This window comes from Zalophus californianus, chromosome 3, assembly GCF_009762305.2.
Source record: "Zalophus californianus isolate mZalCal1 chromosome 3, mZalCal1.pri.v2, whole genome shotgun sequence".
Taxonomy (NCBI): Eukaryota; Metazoa; Chordata; class Mammalia; order Carnivora; family Otariidae; genus Zalophus; species Zalophus californianus.
Window position 1 is genome coordinate 167,287,444 of NC_045597.1, and position 19,545 is coordinate 167,306,988.

Consider the following 19,545-nt stretch of genomic DNA (forward strand, 5'->3'; position numbering starts at 1 on the left):
GGCACTGCGCTGAGTATGTACAGGCATTACACCATTGAATCTCACACTGTGTAAGGGACACACTGTTATTATATTAGCCCTATCACCCTGAGGAGGTGTGCTCTGCCCGGACCCCCTCAGATCCTTTTCCAGCTCTGCGTGCTTGCCCTCCCGCCCAGCATCTGCAGACTTGTCTGATACAGCTCACGGAGCAACTTTCTGAAGACTGCCTCTTGCCGGCAGGTGAAGGGAGTCCAAAGGGTCTGGGAGCATGGGGTGTCCTCCTTCCCCCAGTGACTAATGACAGAGGCACTGGTGTGGGAATACCAGCCTCCCCGCCCTCCCCCCACAATTCCTTTGCCTCCAGGCAGGATTCACTAGAAAGGGTGATCCCGGCTCAAGGGCTCTCCACAGAATCAGGCTGAGGTGGTTTCCTGCCCTTCTCTATCTTGCTTCTCTACTCCCTCACCTTTCCTCCTGGAAGCGCTTCTCTGATAAATCACCTCCTCCTGAATCTTTGGTTCATGATCTGGGTGTGGGGGAACTTGACCTAAGACTCTAGCCTGGCTAACACAAGATCAGTTCCCATTCAAACCCAAGCAGTCAGATCTAACTCCAGGCAGACTTGAGACTCCTAACCCCCCCATTACTCTCTGTGTCATGTGGGTGTGATGATTCTGTTCCGTGTCCCGTTCCTAGCATTCTGCTGAAAAGTTACCAGAAGATGTTGGAGCAGTATCTTTTTTTTATTTATGATTTTATTTATTTATGATTTTATTTATTTAACTGAGAGAGAGAGAGAGAGAGAGAGAGAGAGAGAGCACAAGCAGAGGGAGGGACAGAGGCAGAGGGAGAAGCAGGCTTCCTTGCGAGCAGGGAGCCCGATGCGGGCCTCGATCCCAGGACCCTGGGACCATGACCTGAGCCAGAGGCAGACGCTTAACGACTGAGCCACCCAGGCGCCCCTGCTCTACTCATTCTTATTTCCCAGTAATGGGCACAGTGTCTAAAAGGTGCTCAATCTTTTGGGATCTAATTCTGTAGTACAAAAAACTAGATTTAGAACCATGGTTCTCAAATGCCATTTGCATAAGAAGCTGCTGGGGGTGTATTTTAACAAGTGTCCCGAGTGATTCTGATGCAGGTGATTCTTGATCCATCATTAACAGTTTGAAAAGCACTAGTTTATAAGGTCCAAATACTTCATAATAACCAAGGAACATTTGTCTTATAAATACTTATTATATAGCATCTACTTCGTGCCTGGCACCATTGTAAGAAAATTAAAAATTTAAAAATAAAAACTTATGTAATCCACATCACAACCTTACGAGATGAAGGGCATATTATTACCCCAAGTTTTACAAGTTGGGAAACTGAGGCACAGAAACGCTAAGGAACTTGCCCCATCACCTACAGCTGGTAAGGGTTTGGACCAGGCATTTGGGCTCCAGAGGCTGTGCTCTTAACTGCTACCCCATACCACCCGTGCCACCGATATGTGTAAGCAAATCCACATTATTCCCAGCTTGCTTTCTGCTGAGCCCTTCCAAGGAGGCTGAAAGGAAAACAGGACCACGTGTCTGCATGAAACACACAGGAAATACTTTATTAGCTCCCAGATGGAGAATAGGGTAGAGTAAAAATATTTCAGTAGAAATCCATGGCTCTTCTCAATGAGCCCACTCGGGCACTCGTGGCCCCCCAGTCGCGGTAGCTCCTGTAGTCCCCCGGTCTCAGCAGGTACTGCCGCCCCCGGTAGCTGGGCAGCTCGTAGAGGATCCAGCAGCCCTCCAGCACGTGGAGGGAGTGGATCTCACTGAAGTGGAAGCGGTCATGAAGCGAGGAGCAGTCCTCCATCATCTCTACCATCTGGCCTCTGTAGTCCTCTCGCTCGTAGATCCTGATCCTGTGCGAACTGGTCTGTGGGTTCAGCAATCAGCAGATGAGGAAAAGTCAGAAAACCTAGCCCTTCACAACCAGCCACACACCCCACCAGGGGGAATGGGCATCTCTTTATCTTTTCTATATCAAAGGTGACCAAATTAAAGGAGACTACCAATACCAGGGCTGCTGTGTACAGTTGGGTAGGTTGTATACTGCAAAACTCAAAAAAAAAAAAAAACCCCACACCATTCACATAGACCATGATATGGATGAATATGTGAGTGGTGCTCCCTAGGGTTTTTTGGGGGGGCACAACCTTTATGAAGCATACACACTGGATCCATTTACTACCATTCTTAAGTAACAATTAGCATATAATTGTTTTGCTCTATCCTTCATAGACTTTTGGTGGTCTGGAGTTCTCCTTGGATGATATAAAAATAATTAGATATTAAAACAAAAAGACAAACATATCCCTAGCAAGAGGCATTATTTTGAATCACGATAGCATTAGAAGAGGCGAGGGAGAAAGGAAGTCAAATTGCTTTCTGGAAAGCGACGCACAGGTGCGCTGTGGCATTTCAGCGCAGGCCGTTCCTTAGTCTCTTCTGCCTTAAGCCCTGCTACTCTAACATCCTGGGAAGCAAGAGCCATCACAAAGATGAGATCTCAGTTCTCAGCTCTAACGTATGCGCAAAATAGTTTTAGGTCATTAATAAAAAGGGAAGCTCAAGATCATGAAGGAGGCCTGCACAGGACCAAGGGAGTATCCAACCTTTAGAAAAATGGAAAGTTAAGCTGTTTGTCCTGAGCAAATCCTGTCTGTCTTTCCTTGAGCGCTTGCTCTTCTTTTATCTGCCTTCCCAGAGGGTGCCGATTGTCTCACTGTCTTCCTGCTCCCACCACGGAACGCTCTTTAGAAGTTCTCACAAGCATCGTCCTGCAGTATGAATGACTGCTAATAAGCTATCCCCCACGGTTGGGAAAGGACCCACACGTACATCATTTAATTTGGTCTTCACAGCAGCCCGGCGCACATGGAGCAACCATTCTAGCCTTTTCTTCTTTTACGAGAAGCTAATGACTGGAGCTTTAAGTCTGTAATTAGAAAAGTCCGGACGGGGAAGGAGAAGCCCGGATTCTCAGGCTCCTCGTGCTCATCTGGGTCCATCAAGGCATTACACCCCCTGAGGGGGTTTCACACTTCGCAGAAGTGGTACATTTTCCAGGGGACTGTGTCATAGATTAGAGAATCCCCAACTGTGGGATTTCAGGCTGCTGGGGTTGATTTGGGGAACAGTGGGTTCTGCAGAAGCTGCCAGAATCACCTTGTTGGTTACTTGTTCTGAGTGAACAAAAACCGGAACTTGATGTTCATCATCATAATAGTTAATATTCAGGGGAAGCGGTAGCTCTCCATGTGCTAGCTACCCTCCTTTCATCCTTATTCCAACCCTATGAATTAGCTGCTTTTATTGGCCCCATTTTACAGATGAAGAGAGAGAGAAATAGTCCAAGGAACTAGCCCCAGGCCACCTGATGAGCCTGAATCAACATGTTGCTTATTCCTCACCTGTGCCACGGACCCTGGGAATTCCTGCATTTCTTTTCCCCAGTAGAGGTGAGTTGAATTTTAGCAAGGCAAAATAAACTTTTAAATTAAAAGCATTGCACAACATTTTCAGTGTTAGAAAACCCTAGAGATATTCACAAAGGAAAGGAGAACATAGAGCCAGCAACAGAGGGTGGCCACCCCGTAGTCTGAATGCCACATCTAGAGCTCCGGGGTGGCGGGAGGGCCCAGCAGGAGCCGGGGAGCCAGACTCACGTGGGGGATGAGGCGGCAGGAGCGGATGGAGTCGCTGAGGCCCAGCCACTGCTGGTAGTCGGGGTAGTCCCCGCGCCGCAGGAAGTACTGGTGGCCCGTGTAGTTGGGCTGCTCATACAGCATCCAGCAGCCGCTGTCCACGCGGATGGAGTTGCAGCGGCTGAAGTAGGGCTGCAGGTTCGGGTGGTCACTGCTGCACTCGTAGCAGCGGCCCTGGAAGCCGCGGTCCTCGTAGAAGGTGATCTGCAAGGCAAGGGAGGGAAAGGCTCAGAGGCCTGGCCCCCAGCCCCGGCGTGCGGGCCCCCCTCCCGGCCTGCGGCTGCGCTGGGCTCACCTTCCCCATGGCTGGTGGATGGAGGTCAGTGATGGGCCGCCCTGGCGCGCGCGTCTATATAGCAGGAGGGTTGCTGCGTTGGCAGGAACAACACAAAAGGGGCCCGCAGGGTGAGGAGGGGATTTTCTCTCTCTCTTTTTCTATATAATTACGGCGGGGGTGGGGTGGGGGACTTATTGTATGTTTTCTCTTAGACTCTCCAGTGTTTTCGAACTGATGACCCGCGTTAAAACTGTCACTTGATGCCTCTGGGGCCTTTAAATGAAGCCTATTTAGGAATTTGGAACTGAGCAAAAGCCCTTAACCGAGTTAATAATTGCAATGAAATATTTTAGTTTCTTTTTAAAGTTCAAGACGATCTCCTTTTGAGTAACAGAGCCAGGTAGTGACTGAGTCTGAGGTCAGAATGGACCCCAGCATGAAACGTTTCGATTGGAGAGCATTTTCTTGGTGTGAGAATCTGGAGCATGGGGAAGAACCTGCCTTCTCCATAGTATGCTTAAAGTAAGATGGGATTTCCCTGTAAGAGGAAGAAGCTCTCCATGACCCTACAGGCTGACAAGTGGGTACAGGAGATACTGCTAACACTTGAGGAAGGGTGATGGGGCGTTGGCCCTTGAGGAAGCCGGGTTTAGGCACCGGCCTCCACTCTGCTCCCTGGAGACTGGGCTGGACCAGCGTCCTCTCCAGGGCCTCAGCTGGGGTGCCTCTCACTGCACAGGCGTGGAGACCCACTTTTGAAATTCATGAGGTGACTCACTGGTGGTTCCAACTCACAGGGTAACTTTCTATTTAAGTTTTGCAAACTAAGTGCTAAGATTAGTTCTACCTGCTGATAAATACAAGTTAACATGCAAATGTAACAAATTTAAAATCCTACAATCTTACAGAGCGTCTGCCTTTTCTCCCTTTCCCAGCCCTGGGCAAGCCCTGCTTGCTCTGTAGTTAAGGCTCTGACTCCAGGGGCTGGAGTCTGCTTTCCTCCCCCAAGACCCTACCTCCATCCCCAGCAGCTCCTGATGCTCAGCTCTCTTTAGAGCAGAGTTTCTCAGCCTCACACTATTTTGACATTTGGGGTCAAAAAATTCTGTTGTGGGTGGTTGTCCTGTGCATTTAAGGATGTTTAGCAGCATCCCTGGTGTCAACCCATAAGATGTTAATAGCATTAGTCTCCTATTGGTGACAACCAAAAATGTTTCCAGACGTTGAAAATGTTCCCTGGGGGAGCAAAATCAACACTGGTTGAGAACCACTGCTTCAGAAGAAGCAGTTCCTCAACTTGAAACAAACTGATAACACTATTTCATTCTTTAGTTTGGATTGTTGCCACCAAAATCTAATGCTAAAAAATCGTTTTCCCTGAACAAATTTCATTTGATGCACACAAGTTTAATAAACCTTATTCACATCCTTTCTTTTAAAAATTCTTACTTTTATAGAAAATTTGGAAGCTATAGAAGAAAACTTAAAACCATAGTCCTGTATTAAAAAAGCACTGTTGATGTGTATTTTAAAATTTCCTTTCAGTTCTGCAAGATAAAAGAGTTCTAAAGACCCATTGCACAACAATGTCCATATAGTTAACACTACTGTCCTATGTGGTTAAATATGGTTAGGATGGTAAATTTACTGTTATGTGTATTTTACCACGATAAAAAAAAAAGGTACCTTTGCCCATCTGCCCACCCTTCTTAATTTTCACTTCTTTGATTTGATACTTTCATCTTTAAGAATTTCTCCAAAGGAAATAGTTAAAGGTACATGCAAACATTATGTATGGTAGTATGTTATCAGACTATGGTTTATAATATATATAAAAAAAGACACAAATGAAATGTCCAAAACAGGGCATTAATTAGGTAACTTATAGAACATCTGTTTGATGAGATATTATGCAGCTACCAAAAATCATATTTGCAAAGAATTTATTTAAGTATATGGAAAATGCTCACCATATGTTAAATTTCTTTTAAAGTAAGTATATTACACACTGAGAAGTATTGCTGAAGGAAACAAGATATAAATAAATGGAAATACATTTTATGTTTATGGGTTGGAAGACTCAATATTGTTCAGATATTAATCCTATGCAAAGTGATCTACAATTCGATGGAGTCCTTATCAAAATTCTAATAACTTTTATGTAGGAATAAAAAAAAAATCCCTCCTAAAATTCACATAGAATCTCAAGGGACCCTAAATCCCCAAAACAATCCTGAAAAAGAAGAACAGAACTGGAGAACTTGAATTTTCTGATTTCAAAAGTACTACAAAGCCACACGGATGAAAACAGTGTGGTACTAGCATAACAATAGACATATCGACCAACGGAAGAGAACAGAAAAACCCAGAAACAAGCCTTCCACATATATGGTTAACTGATTTTTGACAAGGTTGGCAGGTTCCCATTGAATGGGAAAAGGAGTCTTTTTAACAAATGGTACTGTGAAAAATGAATATCCACATGCAAAAGAATGAAGTTAGACTCCTACCTTACACCATATACAAAGACTAAATCAAAATGGATTAAAGACCTAAAGAACTAAAACCATAAACTCTTAGAAGGAAACAGAGGGGAAAAATTTCATGACACTAAATTTGGCAATGATTTCTTGGATATGACACTAAAGCATAGGCAATAGGTAGACTTCATCAAAATAAAAACTGTGCGACAAAGGAGACTATCAACAGAGTGAAAGGCCATGGAATGTAAGAAAATATTTGCAAATCATAAATATCTGATAAGGCATTGGTATCCAAAGTATTTAAAGAACTCCTACAATCCAGCAACAAGAAGCATAGAGCAAACAAACAAACAAACAAACAAAAAAACCCAAAAAAACCCCAACCAATCAAACAAATGAACAAACAAAAACAAACCCAATTTTTAGTACAAGGACAGGAATAGACATTTTTCCAAGGAAGATAAACAAGTGGGCAATAGTCATATAAAAAGATGCTTCACATCACTAATCACTGGAGAAATGCAATCAAAATTACAATGAGATACTACTTCATCCCTGTAAGGATGGCTATTATAAAACACAAAAATAAAATAGAAAATAACAAGTGTTAGGGAAGATGTGGAAAAATTAGAAATGTTGTGCATTGCTGGTGGGAACGTGAAAGGTTGCATGCACTGTGGAAGACTGTTTGGAAGTTCTTCAAAAAGTGAAACATTGAATTACCAGATGATCCAGCAATTTCCCTTCTATGCATATTCCCAATATAATTGAAAGCAGGGACTCAAGCAGGTATTTGTGCACCAGTGTTCATAGCATTATTCACAAGAGCCCAAAGATGGAAGCAACCCAAATGTGCATTGAGGGATGAATGGATGCAAAATATGTGGTAGATGCATAGAATGGAATATGATTCAGCCTTAAAAAGGAATGAAATTCTGACAAATGCCACAACATGGACCAGTCTTGAGAGCACCGTGCTAAGTGAAATGAGCCAGGCAGGATGAATGCTGTATGATTCCATTTATTTGAGGTACATATAAGAGTCAGATTCGTGGACACAGAGAGTGGAATGGTGGTTACCAGGGGTACTGGGAGGTGGGGGATGGGGACTTAGTGATGAATGAGTGTGGAGTTTCAGTTTGGGATGATGACAAAGTTCTGGAGATGAATACTGCTGATGGTCGCATGGCAACGTGAATGTGCTTTATGCCACCGAATCGAATACTTAAAGATGGTTATAATGGTAAATTTTATGTTATGTGTATTTTACCACAATTTAAAACATTTTCCATGAACAAAAAGAAAGGAATACATCTATGTTAATTTTATCAATATTAACTTCTTGATTTCAATAATTCTAATGAGGCTGTAAGAAAACAGTAAAATGGGGTGAATACTAGGGATTAGAAGGGAATTAAGCAGCATTTACAACAGTTTATTTTAAGGTACTTGTAGTCCTCTTACTTTATAATAGGAAATAAAGCAATAATAAATATAATTAATGTCTTAAATATTTTTTTTATTGGTTCCTTTCCCTCCTTGGGCTTTCTCCGTCTTTCTCCCTTTACTCTTTCCATTCCATTACCTTATATCACCAAAGCTTACACTCAAGAACCTGATAACATTTCAAGGTCTTCTTTAATCCTGGTAATTCGTGCTCTGGGCACAACTGTGTTGTGGGCAAAGATCACTGGGTGATCGTCTTCACCCAGCCTTCCTTGTATGCTGCCTCAGTTGCAGCTAGCAGCTATGCTATGATCACCAGGGATACCTACCTGCTCCAGGACTATGCAGATGCTAAATATGGTGGGAGACAGACAAATCCTGGGGCCCTGATGACATTGCTGAGCTGCTGAATCAACCATCCCTAAATCCTGTGCCATCCCAATACTTCTGTCACATGAGCTAGTAGATTTCTGTATCGCTTGCCCTTTTGATATGGGGCTTCTGCTACTTCCAGTCTAATGTTCCTGAAGCAATTCAGATTCATTTTTGGCTGAGAGATGAGGTTGAATTTTTTTTTTTAAGACTTTATTTATTTATTTAAGAGAGAGAGAGCAGTGGCAGGGGGAGGGGCAGAGGGAGAGGGAGAAGCAGGCTCCCGACTGAGCAGGGAGCCTGATGCAGGACTCGATTCCAGGACCCTGGATCATGACCTGAGCCGAAGGCAGACGCTTAACTGATGGAGCCACCCAGGCGCCCTGAGATGAGGTGGAATTTTGATCAAGGTTTAGAGAACAAGCTGCTCACCAGAGGGAAGGTGGAGAAGAGTAATTCAAGGCATGGAAATGATGTGAGCAAAGGCAAAGAGACATGAAAATGCTTGGTGTGCTGGGAGGACTCAGGTGCGTCAGAGCGTCAGGTGACAGGAGAGGGAGTGGATGGGTTGGGGCTAAGTTCTTGTAAGAAGAATTTTCCCTTGTTGACACTGGAGAAATATCAAAGGTTTTTAAGCAGGGAAATGACTTGATCAGATCAGTCTTTGAACATACACACCCTTCTTCCTTTCTAAAATTCTAGCAATGAGAGCACAAGACAGAACAGAAAGCAGAAGAACCAATGTAATTGAATATCGTGCCCTACTCCCCTATAGCCTTATGTGTATAGTGTGCTAACACACCTGCACACACATATACTATACGTACAAGGACAAGGTTATGTAAGTGTATTTAACTGTGTGGGGGGGATGTGCATAGATATAGATTGAGAGAATGAAGCTTTGGGTTATCCTATTTATTTAATTCAATCCCTGCTTGGTCTTATGCAATGACCTCATGGTGAGAATCCGTAAGCTAGTGCTGTCATTACTTTGACAAGAATCTTTCTGATTCCACAATGGAAAATCAGTGATCTCGGAGCTGTGGTTCTAGCTTCTGATGCCACTTCTATTATTAATTGTTTGACATCAGAATTGGACTTCAGCTTACCTTACATAAAATGAGTTATCTAAGTTATAGATGACCTCCAGGTCTAAAATATGTTAAAAATCAAATGACTTCATTGTTCTATAGTGCCTGATTTCCTTCCTTCCTCTTTCCTTCCCTCTCTTTCTTTCTTCTTCTCCTGGTTCTTCTTCTTCTTCTTCTTTTTTTTTTTTTTTGCATTTTCCAATAGGAATTTCTTTGAATACAGTACTCAACAATCACCTCAGAAAAAGTCACATATACTCTGTATTAGCTAGAAATGTGTGTTGAACTACAAATAACAGAACAACCAATTACAGCGGCATAAATGAATTTGGATTTATTTTACTCCCATTACACAAACTGTGAAAGTCAAACATTGCTGGCATTGTCCTTAGTAGAGAATGCACCATCCGATCTGTTGGGAGCCTGACTAGAACAAAAAGGTGGAGGAAGGACAAATTCGTTCTCTGCTTAAGCTGAGACATCCACCTTCTCTTGCCTTCAGATGCCAGTGCTCCTCGTTCTCAGGCCTTGGGACTCAGACTGAGTTACACCACCAGCTTTCTTGGTTCTCCAGCTTGCAGATAGATCACAGGACTTCTCAGACTCCATTGCTGAGGTAATACTTCTCATAAATCTCCTCATATTATCTATATGTATCCTGTTGGTTCTGTTCTCTGGAGAGCCCTGACTGATAGACGTCGGTTCAGGGGCTGGACCACCTCAAGGCTAGCATTTCTGAAACTCTGGCATTTCCATCACACTTGTCACCTCTTGGGTATAAAATGCCCAAAGAGGAGGGAATTGTGGCATCAGGGGGAGCTCCTCCCCTCCACCAGGAAGGCAGAAGTTTTTCCGGAACCATTTCTTCTCTCTTTCTCCACCAGCATTCCTCCACTTAGGTTTCTGTGTCCAGGGAGTGTCATGTGACAGCCTCAGCACCAAAAGAGTCTACCAGAGATCTGTGAACTCAACTTTTACATACAGTTTAGGGGATTCGAAAACCTTCTGAAGCCCATCATGGAAGCCAGCTTCAGGATCCCCGTTTTAATAACTGGGTCACTCTCTCTCTGAACCTCACCTTTGTAGGGCCTCACTCCTCAGAGAAAAACTGAAATCTGAACAGATTTTTAATAATCTGGTTTGAAGAAACGTCTTGTTTAAACACCAGAGAATCCAATGAGACAACGTATCATAAAAGTGCTTCGCAAACTGTAAAGTTCTCCTTAATATGAAGGCATGTTTTTATTGTGAGAGGCGTGTTTTATTTGTTCTGGGTCACACATCTCGGTTTCCACTTGCGTTGTGTGGGTTTGTGTATGTGTGTGTGTGAGTAGTAAGAGGAGGGCAAAAGAAAAACACAAGCAAACCAATGCCAGGAGCACACAGAAAATATTTTATTAGTTCCCAGATTGAGAAATGACGAGGAACTTATTTCAATAGTAATCCATGACCCGTCTCAGAGAGCCCACTCGGGCGTCCGTGGCCCCCCAGTCGTGGTAGCGCCTGTAGTCCCCCGGTCTCAGCAGGTACTGCCGCCCCCGGTAGCTGGGCAGCTCGTAGAGGACCCAGCAGCCTTCCAGCACGTGGAGGGAGTGGAGCTCATTGAAGTGGAAGCGGTCCTGAATAGAGGGGCAGTCCTCGGTGAACTCCATCATCTGGCCTCTGTAATCTTCCCTCTCATAGAGTTTGATCCTGTGAGAGCCAGCCTGGCCCATCCAGGGATGGAAAGAGGAGGAAAGCAAGACGTGAAATGGTTGCAACCCATGCATGCAGTCCGGCGCAAGCTATTTTTAGATATATGGTGAGCCTTAACTAATTTTCAATATTTAGATAGTCCCCATTTTCAAAGGCAGAGACTCAGTACTTTTTCAAGACCACGAAGCATGATAGAAAGCATTAAGAAGGAAGTTCCACTCCCTATATTTAAATACTTCCCAGGATGAAATACTAACCATGCTCACCATACCAGAGAGAAGCTCAAACTTTTAACAGCTTATTACTATTTTTGCCATTTTGAAGAGATATTTTTAATTTTTCAAGCATGTGTGTTTGAACAGTAAAGTCAGTTTATGAAATGAATGACCTTGCATTGGGTTTAAGATAAATCTTGGAAAAATAACCAAGGACTCGGATATTTCTGTTTCTGTGGAAAGCAAAATTAAACATCTTAAGTCTTTCAGACAATAATCGGTTCTTGTCTAATAATTTAGGAATAGAATGAGGAAAAATGAGAAAGAAAAATCAGTTAAGGCCCAGGACTAATTTTTAAAAAACTTTAGCGTTTTAAAACATATTTGAAATACATGTGGGTATGTGCATAAAATTTCTCTGTGTTTCTCTCCACTGAGAGAAAGTGCTTTTATTGGTATAGGTGGGGTAAACCAAAATATGCAAGTGGGGAGCAAAAGAGAGAGAGAGGTCTTAAAAAAATGGACCCTTGGCAAAAGTTTCTTTTTCAACCCCTATCTGCTCTGTTAACTACCATGTGTTTTTTCACTTAATTATTCTTCTATGGGATATTAGTGGTTTTTCTGCAACTCCACTGTAAGTTACTCCAGAACAGGACCTATAGCTCGTACATGCCCGTGGCAGCCAACACATTCTTAATAAATATTTGTGGATTAATGGGTACCTGGGAACGCTTTGCTTCTGTTTGGGGCCAACCACATGGAGCTACTCTACCATAGCTTGTCTCGTGTCCAAACCCTCAATCATTCGGAATGATCACTACTCCAAATGTTTTAAGTTTTGCTGGAAACTCTCCATTCTGTGTCCCCACAGGGAGCCAAACTCACGTGGGGGATGAGGCGGCAGGAGCGGATGGAGTCGCTGAGGCCCAGCCACTGCTGGTAGTCGGGGTAGTCCCCGCGCCGCAGGAAGTACTGGTGGCCCGTGTAGTTGGGCTGCTCATACAGCATCCAGCAGCCGCTGTCCACGCGGATGGAGTTGCAGCGGCTGAAGTAGGGCTGCAGGTTCGGGTGGTCACAGCTGCACTCGTAGCAGCGGCCCTGGAAGCCGCGGTCCTCGTAGAAAGTGATCTGCAAGGCAAGGGAGGGAAAGGCTCAGAGGCCTGGCCCCAGGCCCCGGCGTGCGGGCCCCCCTCCCGGCCTGCGGCTGCGCTGGGCTCACCTTCCCCATGGCTGGTGGATGGAGGTCAGTGATGGGCCGCCCTGGCGCGCGCGTCTATATAGCAGGAGGGTTGCTGCGTTGGCAGGAACAACACAAAAGGGGCCCGCGGGGTGAGGAGGGGATTTTCGTGTGCTCTTTTTTCTCTTTGCTGTCATAGTCCACGGGGCTCATTGTAGGTTTTGGTCCCTTTCTCTCTGGAGTATTCGGGTTGCTATCACTGGCTGATGCTATTGAGACGGTTTGAAAAAAAAAAATAACAAGTAATTTAGAACATTGTTGATTTAATAATAGAAATAGAGCTTCAGCCATTTCATATATAGTCTACACTTGTATTTGTATAGGCTGGGGAAAAACAAAAAAATGTAAGTCAGGGAGCAAAAAAAAGCAGAGTCTTAACATGGTAAATATAAAATTAATCTGTCAGAACTATCAAGGGACACGTGTGCCACAATATTGAATACAATTGTTAATAGGAAGGAAATGACCTTAATGGAATGTTGAAAATTTCAACTTAGTCCTTTAAGAGAATTTTCTTATTAAAGGGTGTAAGAAATTGGAATGTTTTACCCAGGGAATTCACAGAACTTCAAACATGCAGTATGGTAAGAACAAAAACAAAAACAAAACAAAAAAATCCCAGCAAGCACAGACCTTCAGTATTTGGTCTGAATTTGTTACAGTCTGGAAGTAGACTGAATTTGTTACAGTCTAGAAGTAGACTGAGAATTAGAGGTTTCATCTTGGCTAATTGTAATTCAAAAGGGAGAATAGTTTTAAGAGACTTCATCTCAGAAAGAACTAAAAGGGAAATTTCTAACTTGAATGAGATAAGAAAAAGTTCAACACAAAAATCAATTACCTCTCAGGTTATTATAAAATAAAACCAAATTCCTAAGAAATCCATTTTTAGGAGGAATCTAGATACACCTTTTCCTCGGGGAACAAGAGTACATAAAGCTTTTGACTCAGCAGAGATTAATTGCATGAACACAAAGAGGAGCTACAGCAAAAATGGGGAGAGGAAGGAATAAATCTGGAAGCTGAGACTCTAGGAAGACTTTAGAAAGTATTTATTAGCCTGGAAGATAATAGTTTGATGGACTGGAAGGAGCACTGGAGTGGAAGATGACCTATGACTTTAGCCTCTTTCATGTTCAAAGAATTATTCACAGTCCTGTGTTGTCTCATGGAAATACTTTGTCTTGACTTTGGGTCATAAGTCTTTGTAAGTTGGTATTTATAAATAAAACACCAACTATGTGCAATATGATGATTTCAGTTCTTGTTATCCACTATAGATAGGCATATGTTTGCAAAATTACTTCCGTTTACGGAGTGGAAAATAAGCTGCCCAAATCAAAAGAATAAAAAAAATAATCATTTTAATTACAAATTTAAAAAACAATAATTAACAAAATAAAATTTTTAAAATTGCCATTTTGCTCAGAGTTGTTTCTGTGGGGAGAGTGTTGATCGATAAGAACAGTAAAACATGAGAAAGAAGCAAATGCAGAGTCCCAGAGAACACTTAGCGGAGTGGGAAGGGGTATGGCTGTGGGGACTGCCACTACCATAGCTGACATGCAATTACAAATTTGGGATACATCTGGAGGGCCACAACAAGGGGACTCTGCGTTTGGTTTTTTCATTGACTAGGAAGAGAAAAGGCTTTATTTCAGCCTGGGGAAAGAAACAGGGAAAAAGAAAAAAAAAAACAACTCACAGTTTTCATCAAGCTGAAAAATGAATGGCATGGGCCAAAATGTGGCTTGATTTTAACGCTTTACAGAAAATTCCGGCATTGACAAGTGTGTGTTCGACCGGAGCCCCAAGTTACACTTAGTGTGCTAAGTGAGCAGAAGTTAAGACTTGAGAATCCTTACGCCTATAGCCCTGAGGCAGAGTTCTATACAAGCTGCCTGGAATGACTGATGGGGACCGTCTTGGAAGGAGAATAAGAGGTAAGTGTCAGGCACCCTCATCCTGAGCTCTAGTCTGGCAAGTAACCCTTTGTCACTCCTAAATATTCAGGTGGTTTCAAACAAAGGTAAAGGCAAAAGGCACGAGTTCAGGTTAGAGTTTTGCTGCATGTAGGGTCAAAGATTTCTGTAGCTGCTGTAAATGTCAGTCTATAAAATGAAGTATATAAGAAATACGACTTCCCTTATTTCCTAGAGCTCAAAATATTTTATGAATCTAAGTCTCATTCCACTAGGATGGAGAGAAAATTTCACTGTAGTCATTGCTGGGGTTTCGTCACCTCATGTTTCCAAGCTCTGTGTTTGGGTTCTGTGGGCTTACCATGAGACCAAGGTATCTCATGGGGGGAGAGGGTACACTGGGAACTCCTGGGCTGTGCTCGGTGGTGGCTCTCCCCAGCTTTCACACCAGCATGGAAATGAGAACTGGCAGCTCCGAGGGCTGTGGAACTGGGATGTTATTTTATTTGGCTGGCACAATGTTTAGATGTTCTCCATGATGCTTTGGGATGGTTTGCGCTTTCTGCAGCTCACCATACTCTTCATCACTCCTTGTGGTCTTAAAGGAGGTTGTCTTGCTCATGTACATCATCTCTCTGGCCCCTGAAGGTATTGAGCTGCAACCTCAATCAAGAGTCTTCAAACTCTGCTCAGTTTTTGCCAAATGAAAACACTATACAGCAGAACAAATTCCATATTTTATTAGGAACTTGTGTATTTGGGGGTGTTAAAATGTCCTTTTGTAAATGTTCTTTTTTTGTTATTGTTATTAAATAACATTTATGTTATAAATAACATTTATAAAAATGTTATTATTTTTATAAAATAATGTATGAGTAGATGGTGCTTAGTTTTACGATTTTGTTGTTTTGTTTTTAATCTTAAAGGTCCTTGCTTGGCGAAATAAAAGTTGGCAATCCTGTATTGGTCTGTTTAAAGAGAACTGGTCTGGGAAATCTAAAATACTGAGAACCATTTGATTTGATATCATGATTTAAGCCATTTGGTATCATAAGAAATATGTAAATAAATATTACTGCATTTGTTTCCCCCAGAAATTTGTCTTGGGATGACTTTAAAGTACTAAATAAAAGTACTTGATAAAAGTGATTACATATGTATTATTTAGTACTTGAGAAGTACTTGACTTTAAAAAGTGATTACATGCTTACTGTTTAGTGTGAGAATTCATATTCTTTCTGTGTAGAGCTCTGTGGTGGTGGGGACAATGCCTTTTATTTGTTTTGGTTGTTTTTTTAATCCCCAGTGCTACATATGGCAGGCCTATGGTAGGTGCTTAGTAAATGGTAGAGATACTAACTCAAAGGAGGTAGGATCTTTGGTGGCTAACAATTGGGCAGTCTATTAAAATTAAAAATATATTGTGCTATCATTGGGCAGTCTCACTTCTAGGTCTCTAGCTTCTAAAAATTATGGTATGTATAGATAAAGGTGTATGTGCAATGATATTCTTTATAGCCTTGATTATAAAAGGAACGTTGGACAAGCCCAGTCACCAATGGGTCAATGGTAACACAATCTAGGGAGCCTTCAAATAAGAAATAATGCAGTCATTAGACAGAATAAGGTACTGACCTAGATCTATGTCTCTATCATTTTGCATGTTAAAAGCAAGTTGCAGATTAATATGTACAGCATGATTCCATATTTGCCAATAAGTAAATAAATAAAAAGCATGTTTCATGAGATGTCAATATAAGGAAGGAAAAACTTCAAGAAGGGTGCCCACCAAGTGTAAAGAAGGGTTAGCAATGAAGAGTGGGATCAGAAGGACCCTCTCTTCTTTCTTTATAGAATTTGTAAAGTAGTACGATTATAGGAGGTTTTACTTTGGAGGAAAAACTTTAAAAATAAATTAACTCTCCACTGATGAAAAAATTTTTAATTTTTTTTTTTTTTAACTTGTAGGGCTTTGCTTGTGAGCAAGCAGATTTTCAACTTCAGCTGAAGTCTATTTAAGTGCGCCTGGGTGGCTCAGTCTGTTAAGCGTCTGCCTTCAGCTCAGGTCATGATCCCAGGCTTCTGAGATTGAACCCCATGCTGGACTCCCTGCTCAGTGTGGGGCTTGCTTCTCCCTCTCCCTCTGCTCCTCCCCGCTGCTTGCTCCCTCTCTCAAATAAACAAACAAACAAACAAACAAAATCCTTAAAAAAATCAAAGTCTATTTAAAATATTAACATATATCTCATTAATTTATCTGAACTAGCTGCACTTCACGTAGGGTTTGGTCCAGGGGATATATTGGCCAGGGGTGCACTCAGGTCAGGAGGCATTTTAGAGTAGGAGGGGGGATCTTCAACCGGTCCAAGAGTATGGCAATGTCCAATGGCAGCTTTGACATTAGTTACGTCATCCTGGGCTCAAAAGTAAACAATACTACAATTTCCTTATGTAGTCTAATCAGGCTTTTTGCCAGGTGGGCTTCTCCCCACCGCTCATCTGTGACCCTCGATGGCTTCCAGTCACCTGCTGGGTCCGAAGGAAGCTCCTGGAATGCTGTTCCTCAGGGCCCTCAACTGACTGCCTCCCTCCTCACCAGTCAGTCACCTTCTCCCATCTTGCTGTGTTGGCCTCCTTTTCTTTCTTACACAGGCTACCTCCTCTTTCTACCCCTACTTCTGAGCCTGTTTTGGACTCATTCTACCTTGCGGAGCTTCCGGAACTGACCCCTCCCCACTTATTCGCTCCTCAGCCTTTAACAGGGAGCATTTACAGGTGGATTAATTGGCACAACAGTGAAAGAAAAACAGAAGTCAGCAATTGCCAACAATACAGACTAAATACTTTATTAGGTTCCAAATTGAGAAAATGGTAGTGTGAACCTATTTTAGTATAAATCCACCACCCTCCGCAAAGAGCCTGCCTTAGCCTCCGTGGCCCCCCAGTCGTGGTAGCGCCTGTATTCTTGGGGTCTCAGCAGGTACTGCCGCCCCCGGTAGTTGGGCAGCTCGTAGAGGACCCAGCAGCCCTCCAGCACGTGGAGGGAGCGGACCTCACTCAGGTGGAAGCGATCCTGGATGCAGGAGCAGTCCTCGCTCAGCTCCATCATGAGGCCTTTGTGGTCCTCTCTCTCATACAGCCGCAGCCTGTGGGAGCTTGTCTGCCCGGTCCACCGAGAGAATGAGAGGAAAAAGCAACCAAACAACAAATGAACTTGGTAGGTTGAGGCATGAGATCACCCACGTAAAAACCCGAGACCCTGACGTTGCTGAGTATGCCGTGCATGGAGCTGTGTTCTACTGGCATTTAATACATGCTTGCCTTCTCACCTTTTATTTCATATCTAGGAAATGTAAAATTTAAGAGGTTCAAAGTCTGGGTTAGTGTCCATCAAGAATTCAAATATCTTGCCTCCTCATTCCCTAATTTCCATTAATTCCTAGGTGATAAGTCAAATGTATATCTTGGGGGGGGATGGAAAGTATTTTGACTGATATTCTTTTAATATGAGTATTATCTTTTTTTAGAATAATATGAGTGTTATCTCGCAAATTTATATTCATATAAATTTATAACTAAAGTTGGACTTTTAAAAATCACATACTTCAGTGAAAATTAGCTTAAATAGTCACTTGGAACCAGAATTCAACTGCTTTCCCAAATTAAGGCAACTACCTTTTTCCAAGGTTGGACACAAACTCTGAATAGCCTCTGTTAACAAGAGAGTTTCCATTTTTTGCTAGTCTGTAGTGGAACCCATCTAAGTTATTCAGCATCAATTCTTTACTATTACTTAAAATTACAATTTTACAATTTTACGTTTTTAAAATGAATCTGTTCACAATACAGCCGTCTTATGTCCAACCAGCTTCCCGTTGGCACGTTTTGTTCTCTATCCCACTATGAGAGTACACTGGTTACAGACAACTTTGTAATGGACGTAACGGTAGCAAAAATTAACAATAAAACTGACCCTTCCCATAAGTGACTTCTTCTTGTATGCTCTGCTGTTTTTGTGCATTTCTCTATCTGGGCTTAGGCAGTAGTTCAAGCCCACTCTACCCCTTAGGTGCTTTTAAAGGAAAACCCTCCCTCACCCTCACTGCCATCACTAATCCGGTGAGGACCGGCAGGCAGGCGGATGGAAATCAGGTGGCGCTCACCTGGGGGATGAGGCGGCAGGAGCGGATGGAGTCGCTGAAGCCCAGCCACTGCTGGTAGTCGGGGTAGTCCCCGCGCCGCAGGAAGTACTGGTGGCCCTGGTAGTTGGGGCGCTCGTAGAGCATCCAGCAGCCGCTGTCCACGCGGATGGAGTTGCAGCGGCTGAAGTAGGGCTGCAGGTTCGGGTGGTCACTGCTGCACTCGTAGCAGCGGCCCTGGAAGCCGCGGTCCTCGTAGAAGGTGATCTGCAAAGGAAGAGTGATTCCCAGTTAAAGCAGTGGCTCCCAACGGATCTGGCAGAGAGGCATTTTTTTTTTTTTTTTTCTTTTTACTTAACTCGCATCCCGCTCACCTTCCCCATGGCTGGTTGACACCGGTGTGCCAGTTCAGTGTGATGGGCCGGCAGCGCCGCGGGTCTATATAGCAGGAGGGCTGCTGTGTTGGCAAGAACAACACAAAAGGGGCCCCCGGCGGTGAGTAAGGGGATTTTATGGATCCCTTTTACGTGCCGCATTCAGTGGAAATGCCTGTGGAGTTTGCCCTCATTCTCTGGTATATTCTAACGCTGTTCTGGATGCGTCCTAGTTGAGTCCCTAGACTTGCTTTTATTTGGATTCTTCGTGTTTTCTAAATTTATCAGCACATCAATCTGAACTTTTGACCCGAAATTCATGTCTCTACTGATATGATTCCATTCTGCTCCATGTATTTTCTGGGGGAAAATCTATGCCTTTATAGAAGTGCTCCCCAGTTCCAGGGGCTGTCTGTGATGTAGAATGCCACAAACACTTGATGGCAGAGGTCACTGTAACTTAATTTTTTTTTTCTTTATACGATTTGCCAGTCTAGTGCAGGACACAGATCTGGATTCTGATCTTTGCTAGTTTTGATTGTGGTGACCTGATGCTTTAAG

General features: G+C 43.1%; 3 protein-coding genes across 4 annotated transcripts; all 3 read right to left on the reverse strand.

Annotated features, from left to right (window-relative positions):
• Nucleotides 1-1,629: 1,629 nt before the first annotated feature.
• LOC113920163 (gamma-crystallin F) lies at nt 1,630-4,037 on the reverse strand. Its single transcript, XM_027590436.1, has 3 exons — nt 4,029-4,037; nt 3,695-3,937; nt 1,630-1,902 (listed from the first exon to the last, which is right to left on the reverse strand). The coding sequence occupies exons 1-3, from the start codon at nt 4,035-4,037 to the stop codon at nt 1,630-1,632; spliced, it is 525 nt and encodes a 174-aa protein (XP_027446237.1).
• A 6,757-nt stretch (nt 4,038-10,794) lies between these two features.
• On the reverse strand, nt 10,795-12,544 carry LOC113919829 (gamma-crystallin D). The gene is made up of 3 exons (XM_027589607.2): nt 12,532-12,544; nt 12,198-12,440; nt 10,795-11,108 (listed from the first exon to the last, which is right to left on the reverse strand). Exons 1-3 carry the CDS (start codon nt 12,538-12,540, stop codon nt 10,836-10,838), a joined length of 525 nt encoding a protein of 174 aa, XP_027445408.2. The 5' UTR covers nt 12,541-12,544; the 3' UTR covers nt 10,795-10,835.
• A 4,747-nt stretch (nt 12,545-17,291) lies between these two features.
• On the reverse strand, nt 17,292-19,075 carry LOC113919828 (gamma-crystallin C). Of its 2 annotated transcripts, XM_027589605.2 has the most exons (4): nt 18,985-18,993; nt 18,635-18,877; nt 17,785-17,787; nt 17,359-17,631 (listed from the first exon to the last, which is right to left on the reverse strand). In XM_027589605.2, exons 1-4 carry the CDS (start codon nt 18,991-18,993, stop codon nt 17,359-17,361), a joined length of 528 nt encoding a protein of 175 aa, XP_027445406.1. The 2 variants fall into 2 exon arrangements, with proteins under 2 accessions (XP_027445407.1, XP_027445406.1); XM_027589606.2 differs by lacking the exon at nt 17,785-17,787 and having other exon boundaries at nt 17,292-17,631; nt 18,985-19,075.
• Between the last annotated feature and the right edge of the window lie 470 nt (nt 19,076-19,545).

Bases quoted from the DNA above. Each gene is read 5' to 3' on its own strand.
- LOC113920163 (XM_027590436.1), bottom strand. The intron at 1,903-3,694 runs GTGAGTCTGGCT...CTGAACCCACAG, and splicing joins CCTGCCGCCTCATCCCCCAC to ACCAGTTCGCACAGGATCAG.
- LOC113919829 (XM_027589607.2), bottom strand. The intron at 11,109-12,197 runs GTGAGTTTGGCT...TGGATGGGCCAG, and splicing joins CCTGCCGCCTCATCCCCCAC to GCTGGCTCTCACAGGATCAA.